Source organism: Triticum dicoccoides, chromosome 3B, assembly GCF_002162155.2.
Source record: "Triticum dicoccoides isolate Atlit2015 ecotype Zavitan chromosome 3B, WEW_v2.0, whole genome shotgun sequence".
Lineage (NCBI taxonomy): Eukaryota > Viridiplantae > Streptophyta > Magnoliopsida > Poales > Poaceae > Triticum > Triticum dicoccoides.
In genome coordinates, this window is record NC_041385.1 from 819,717,142 (window position 1) to 819,724,969 (window position 7,828).

General features: G+C 47.2%; 1 protein-coding gene across 1 annotated transcript; it reads left to right on the top strand.

Moving 5' to 3' along the window:
- The first annotated feature begins 3 nt into the window (after positions 1 to 3).
- LOC119282475 (putative calcium-binding protein CML19) lies at positions 4 to 6,708 on the top strand. The gene is made up of 2 exons (XM_037562700.1): positions 4 to 187; positions 6,437 to 6,708. Exons 1-2 carry the CDS (start codon positions 4 to 6, stop codon positions 6,706 to 6,708), a joined length of 456 nt encoding a protein of 151 aa, XP_037418597.1.
- The last annotated feature ends 1,120 nt before the right edge of the window (positions 6,709 to 7,828 follow it).

Consider the following 7,828-nt stretch of genomic DNA (forward strand, 5'->3'; position numbering starts at 1 on the left):
AAGATGGTGCACGCCTCGACGGCCGAGCGCTTCAGCAGCGTGTTCGCCTCATTCGACCGTGACGCCGACGGCAGGATCTCCGCGGCTGAGCTGCGGCTGTGCATGAAGGCGGCGCTGGGCGAGGACGTGTCAGCGGAGGATGCCAAGGCGCTCGTGGCGTCGGCTTCGGCTGACGCGGACGGAGACCGTGTCAGACTGCAAGTCGACATCTATTTCTTCAGTTATCCAACGACGCACAGCGTACCGGTTCATGATGATCCAACGGCTCGTAGGACTCGCCGTTCTGTAGCGTTTCGTTCATTTCCGTTACTGTACCGTTTCCTGCTTTGCCGGGCTATATAAGAGCCGACGCGTTGCGTCTGTAAGTCATTCAGTTCCTATGAGAATTATCTCAGAACAATATACCTTATACAATCATACATCTTGAAGGGGTATATTCGAGGCATATTTGGTTCTTCATCCCGTACGAACCCTAGATCGAGATCGTCTGCCTGTGATGAATCCCTGAATCCCTCCCTAGGTCATGACAATTGGTATCATGAGCGCAGCCTTTCCTTGGCGAATTGAGAGGTGAGATCCACCAGAAAATTTTCCCCTTCCCTCCCTCCCTATTCCGATGGTGTTGGCGGCGGCGATGGCGGCGAAGGCGGCGGTAGGCTGAATTCGGCGACAGCTCACGAGCATCACCGGGTTACTCGAGCATCTTGCGTCCAGGAGTAAAATTCCTGGGTGATTCGTGGGTGGTGTTGCATCGGAGGCGTCGGATCGGGTGGCGGCTATGAGAATTATCTCAGAACAATATACCTTATACAATCATACATCTTGAAGGGGTATATTCGAGGCATATTTTGTTCTTCGTCCCGTACGAACCCTAGATTGAGATCGTCTGCCTGTGATGAATCCCTGAATCCCTCCCTAGGTCATGACAATTGGTATCATGAGCGCAGCCTTTCCTTGGCGAATTGAGAGGTGAGATCCACCAGAAAATTTTCCCCTTCCCTCCCTCCCTATTCCGGTGGTGTTGGCGGCGGCGATGGCGGCGAAGGCGGCGGTAGACTGAATTCGGCGACAGCTCACGAGCATCACCGGGTTACTCGAGCATCTTGCGTCCAGGAGTAAAATTCCTGGGTGATTCGTGGGTGGTGTTGCATCGGAGGCGTCGGATCGGGTGGCGGCTGAGCTGAATATTCAGATCGGGTTGCCAGGAATCTGGTAGTAAAATTCCTCTCTGAATTCTTCAGTTAACATGGGGCGTTCGAAGGCCAGCATAGATGAGGCAGGATTGGCGGATCTGCTCGCCATGAAGGCGGATCTGGCTGCAAATCGTGAAGAAACGGCAGAATTAAAAGAGGACATCGAGCTACCGCGGCAAGATGTGTTGACGATCAACTCCAAACAAGACAGCATGAACAAGGTGATAGGCAGTATGCAAACAGCCGTCACAACCTTCAGTCAACAGCTGTCTGCAATCACTGACATCCTCAAGACCATGAACACCAACGATCATGCGTCATCAATTCCTCCAGTGGTACGAACCAACACCACAGGACCTGAATCCACTGTTGATCCTGCAACTGATCTGTCAAAACAACCAACTGATCTAGGCAGAGACCTGAATGACACTGGTGTGAGGCTTTCTACAGAAGAACTGCGAAAGAAATTGCTTGAAGAACAGGAGAAACACAAAACAAATGGCAGCACTGGCGGGTCAGAGGCTTCCTCCTATAAACACAGGACAAAGAGGTGCTCCTCCAGGCTTCAGTAGACCCAATTTCCAAGATCTGTTATCTGAAGGTCCAAGTCCAACAGGTCAATTGAAAAATGCCCACACTTCTCTGTTTCCTCCTGTCCCACAGCAAAATGCTACTGATGCATGGGCAGATTACAGCAAGTCTTATGAAAAAGAAATGAGAACTCAGTTTCTAAAATCCATTACCAAAGGACCAAAAATGGACTTTCCTCGATTTGATGGTGAAAATCCAAGTGGATGGATCAGGCAATGTGAGAAATACTTCCAAATGGCTGGGGCACCTAATGATTACAAAGTACCACTGGCACAAATGTACATGGTGGGGAAGAAGATTACTTGGCCTCAACTCTGCGAACAAGTTCTCCACAGGTTTCCCCCCACTAGTTCTTATGATCTCACTGAGAGATTCAACTCACTGAAACAGAAAAACCTAAGTATCAATGAATACACAGATCTCTTTGAAGACCTCATGGCAGAACTACAATTGGACAACCCTGCCCTCTCTGAACAGTGGTTTGTTAAATGTTATGTCAATGGAATGAGATCTGCAATCAAGTTTCAGTTGAGACCCTTAAGACCACCTACCTTAACTGAAGCTTACTGGTTGGCAATTGACATGGAACAGTGTGCTCCTCCAAGGAAATCACACCACCAAAATACCCTACCTAACTCCAAATCTCCTTACAATGCTTACAAATCTAGTGCTGCTGATAGCAAGACTATGGATAAGCAAACTGGACATACACAAAGAGCTAGAGAACCAGGAAAGTGTTGGAGATGTGGGGATGCTTGGTTTCATGGTCACAAATGCAAACAAGCTCCTGTCATAAATGTCCTAACAGGAGAAGAACCTACTGAAAATGCTGATGAGCCAGACTCAGTATCTGAAGATGAGCAAGAAGAATCTACTAAGGAAGAGGACAAATGCATGAAAATATCCCAACAAGCATTAAATCCTAAGGGAGCTAAAACAATGTCTGTCCTGGTTAAGATTGGTGGAAAAACAGTTGTGGCCCTAGTTGACACTGGCAGTAATTCTACTTTCATGAACATCCACTTTGCCTTGCAGACTTCCTGCACAATTCTATAGGATAAATCCAGACCAGTAGCAGTGGCCGGTGGAGGCAAGTTATGGTCAGGAGCATATATCCCTTCCAGTGAGTTTACCATTGCAACAGAAACCTTCAACCACTCATTCAGAATTCTGGACATACCTGGTCATGACATTGTGCTAGGGTGTGATTGGCTAGCTGCACACAACCCCACAACCTTGGATCACATCAACAGGAAACTTACTGTTCACAAAGGTAATACTATTGTAACATTACCTGTTTGTGACAAGCTAGATGAAGCTACAGAAATCAATGTTGCTGAACTCAGGAAGTTACTGAACAAAGGAGCAACAGGCTATGTTCTGCACTTGATTAGAGATATTAGGAAACCTGATCCTCCTCCTCCTCAACAACCACCTGCAGAACTACAACAAATAATAGAGGAATTTCCAGCAGTGTTTGCAGAACCCACTGAACTCCCACCAACCAGAGAGTGTGATCATGAAATACCTATGAAGCCCAACACTATTCCTCCCAATAGGAGACCATATAGAGTTACACATAAACAAAGAGATGAAATGGAGGCACAAATACAGAAGCTCCTCAAAGCTAGGTTCATAAGAGCTAGTCAAAGTTCCTTTGCTGCCCCTGCAATCCTAGTAAGGAAAAAGGATGCCACATGGAGATTATGTTTGGATTATAGGCATCTCAATGACCACACTGTCAAGAACAAATTCCCAATACCCATTATTGAGGATTTGCTTGATGAGCTGCATGGAGCTAAATACTTCACCAAATTAGATCTTAGGTCAGGGTACCACCAGGTCAGGATGAAGGAAAAAGATATCCACAAAACAGCATTCACTACTTATTGTGGTCATTATGAATTTTTAGTTATGCCTTTTGGGCTGGCTAATGCTCCAGGAACCTTTCAGGCCTTAATGAACTATGTTTTTGGTCCTCGTCTGAGAAAGTTCATCCTTGTGTTCTTTGATGATATTCTCATATTTAGCAAGACCCTGGAAGACCACATCAAGCATGTAAGGCTAGCCTTACAACTCCTCCAACAACATCAGCTCATTTTCAAGTTGTCCAAATGTGTTTTTGCTATGCAACAAGTGGAGTACCTTGGTCTCATCATCACTGAAAAGGGAGTGGCCACAGACCCTGCTAAGATTGTTGTTGTAGTTGACTGGCCTACACCAACTATAGTCACTCAGCTGAGAGGTTTCTTGGGTTTGTGTGGTTACTACAGGAGATTCATTCAACATTTTGGCCTCATTGCTACGCCTCTGCATGATCTTCTTAAAAAGGACAATTCTTTTGGACTGATACACAAGACAAAGCTTTTGCTGAGTTAAAATCAGCCATGACCACAGCTCCAGTATTGGCCTTACCAAACTTTTCTCTTCCTTTCACCCTGGAAACAGATGCATCAGGATCTGGTCTGGGAGCAGTTTTAATGCAGAACAGCAGAGCAATTGCTTATTACAGCACTGCCCTCTGTCCCAAGAATGTTGCACTACCAACCTATGAGAAAGAAGCCCTGGCCATTGTTCAAGCACTAAAAAAATGGAGGCATTACTTCCTGGGTAACAAGCTCATCATAAGGACTGACCACCAGAGTCTTAAATTCATCACTGACCAGAAATTGAACACTGCAATGCAACACAAATTGCTGTTGAAGCTACTGGAGTTTGACTACACATTGGAATATAAAAAAGGCAAAAGTAATATTGTGGCAGATGCTCTGTCCAGAATGTTCTAGCTCAAGGTTATCTCCTCTGTTACCCCCAAATGGACCAAGGAAGTGGAACAGTCCTATCTCAAGCATGTCAAAAGCAAAGAATTACTAGAAAAACTCCTTCTGGCTCCAAACAACACAATTGATCATGACTGCTACCATGCGGGGATTATCAGACACAAGGGCAGAGTACTTGTGGGTAATGTACCTGAGTTTAAACATAAGCTACTAGTTGCATTACATTCCTTTGCTCTGGGAGGGCACTCTGGCATGAAAGCAACTTACCACAGAATCAAGCAAATATTCTATTGGCCAGGTTTAAAATCTGAAGTGGATAAATTTTTAGCAGAATGTCCTATGTGCCAGAAAAACAAGGGAGAAACATGTGCTTACCCTAGATTGCTGGACCCTCTACACATACCTAACATGGTGTGGACACACATAAGCATGGATTTCATTGCAGGTCTTCCTAAATCACAAGGGAAGGAAGTGATCATGGTAGTAGTGGACAGACTATCTAAGTTTGCTCACTTCATCCCTCTAGCCCACCCCTTCAATGTGAAGACAGTAGCTCAATCATTCATTGATAATATCATCAAACTCCATGGGCCTCCTTTAGCAATTGTATCTGACAGGGATAGGATCTTCACGAGCCACACCTGGAGGGACATATTCAAAAGCATGAAAGTGGAACCGCGTTACAGCTCTGCCTACCACCCCCAATCGGACGGCCAAACGAAACGGGTAAATCAGTGCATTGAAAACTACCTCAGATGCATGACTTCGACACACTCAAAGAACTGGATGCAACACTTACCAATGGCAGAATACTGGTATAACACATCCTTTCATGCATCACTCCAAAAAAAACCTTTTGAGGTCCTCTATGGGTATAAACCTCCTCAAATCAGTGAAGTTTCCTTATCTGCTCCTCCTGGCTCTGAAGCTCACCAGTTCCTGAATGATAGACAGCAGTTTCTTGAGGAAGTCAAACTGAATCTGCAGAAAGCTCAAACCAGGATGAAGAAGTACGCTGATGGCAAACGATCGGAGCGAGTCCTGGAAGTGGGGGATATGGTATATCTGAAGATGCAACCATGCCGCTTAAATGCGTTTGGCATTCGATCCCACATCAAACTGCAGAGCAAATTCTATGGCCCTTTCAGAGTGCTGCATCGAGTGGGTAATGTTGCTTACCACTTGCAGCTGCCTGCTTCAGCAAACATCCATCCAGTCTTTCACATCAGTCAACTCAAGAAGCATATTGGACCTTTCGTTGTTCCTTGTGAAGACCTGCCACTGGTTGACCCAACAGGCAACATCAAGACCGAGCCTGTCTTGGTTCTGCAAACGCGACAGATCCCTCGAAGGAACCTACTAGTGGTGCAATGGCTCGTTCAATGGGCAAACCTACCACCAGAAGACGCGACTTGGGAAGATGCTGACTTTATTAAGCACACATTCCCCGGGTTCTTCAAATCCACAGTGGAAGGCTGGCGAAATGCAGCTACTTGAGGACAAGCAACCTTTCAGAGGAGGGCATTGTCAGACTGCAACTCGACATCTATTTCTTTAGTTATCCAACGACGCACAGCGTACCGGTTCATGATGATCCAACGGCTCGTAGGACTCGCAGTTCTGTAGCGTTTCATTCATTTCCGTTACTGTACTGTACCGTTTCCTGCTTTGCCGGGCTATATAAGAGCCAACGCATTGCGTCTGTAAGTCATTCCGTTCCTATGAGAATTATCTCAGAACAATATACCTTATACAATCATACATCTTAAAGGGGTATATTCGAGGCATATTCTGTTCTTCATCCCGTACGAACCGTAGATTGAGATCGTCTTCCTGTGATGAATCCCTGAATCCCTCCCTAGGGCATGCCAGACCGGCTGCTGGACGAGCAGGAGTTCCTCTGGCTGGTGGCACCGCCAGAAACAGAGGAAGAGGAGGAGCGGCGCCGGGGGCTGAGGGAGGCGTTCGCGATGTACGAGGTGAAGGGCGAAGGGTGCATCACGCCGGCGAGCCTGATGCGGATGCTCGCCAGGCTGGGGTCCGAGCAGGGCATCGAGGAGTGCCGCGCCATGATCCGCAGATTTGATCTGAATGGAGATGGAGTTGTTTGCTTCGATGAGTTCAAGGCCATGATGGATGCCTAGCAGTTTGTCCATCGACCGGTCTCCACTGACCCTATGTATATAACATGCCAGAGAAACAAGATTAGTTAAGTTTTTGTGTGAACCTGCAAACATATATCAAATTGTTTACGTGCTTAGTGTATTGTTTTTTCAAGAGAGGGTCTCCCCTCCCCTGTAGAAACCGGAACACTAATTTTTAAAGAGAGTCTCCCCTCCCCCTCTCCCGAATTCTGTTCATGGTATCCACGATCCAAATAGAAGTACCAATATTCAGCCAAGCTTAGTACTTTACTGTAGCCCCTTCCTTAAAAGTTTTCCCCCCTAAAAGTTATCTCCTTAAAGAACCCTCAAAATGTAACTCCTCGACATTGATGGAGTTGTGTTTGCATCTACCCTTCCTCTAAACTGTCTCCCTAAAAAAATTAACTCATTTCAAATATATTCCACATTTTTAGGACAGTAAAACAGAACTACTTTCAAGTGTTCTCAGGCCATTAGCATTTGGGCAGCACTCTGCGCCGGCGCACCGGCCCAAATTTGGGCCGGTCAACGCGCAGCCGTACGATGTGCATGATTTACAGCCGCACGATTCTCCTTCATCCTTCCTCTCTGTGTCTTCTTCTCCGCGAAAAACAGCCCTCGCCCATCGCGTCGCCATGGACGAGCACGCGTCCGGCTTCAAAGCAGCGCCCGGCACATCTCGTCGGTTGCCGCCCTCACCCCCGGTCGCCGCCCTTCGCCGACGGTCACTGCCCTTGCCTTCGTCGTCTCCTGCTTTGCCCATGGCTCGTGTATGCAACCGCGTGCCTCTCGTGTTTGCAGCTCCCCATGACGAATGTCGCAGCTCCGGTGGTGCCGGCCGCGACTCCAATGAAGATGGCCGTAGCTCCGGCAGAGATGGCCCCATGGTAGCAACTACCGTGGCATCGTGTAGCCTTCCGGCGCTAGTGTTGGTTCCAGCAAAAACACTTGCCGGTTGTAACATTTGTTTTACATGGATGTAGCTCCGTCGTGCAGACGCTCGACGGTGGTAGCTTTTCTTGTCGCTCGATGTAGCTTTTTTTGTCGCCGGCTCCAGCTTTGTTTTCTTCGGTTGCAGCAAAGGGCAGCGGCCGGCGTTGGGTCTCATAGCCCATGCTCT

What these genes read in the sequence shown, in the direction of transcription:
- LOC119282475 (XM_037562700.1), top strand. Translation starts at nt 4, where the DNA reads ATGGTGCACGCCTCGACGGCCGAGCGCTTCAGCAGCGTGTTCGCCTCA. An exon ending in GGCTGACGCGGACGGAGACC is followed by an intron (nt 188 to 6,436) that starts GTGTCAGACTGC and finishes AGGGCATGCCAG; the next exon opens with ACCGGCTGCTGGACGAGCAG.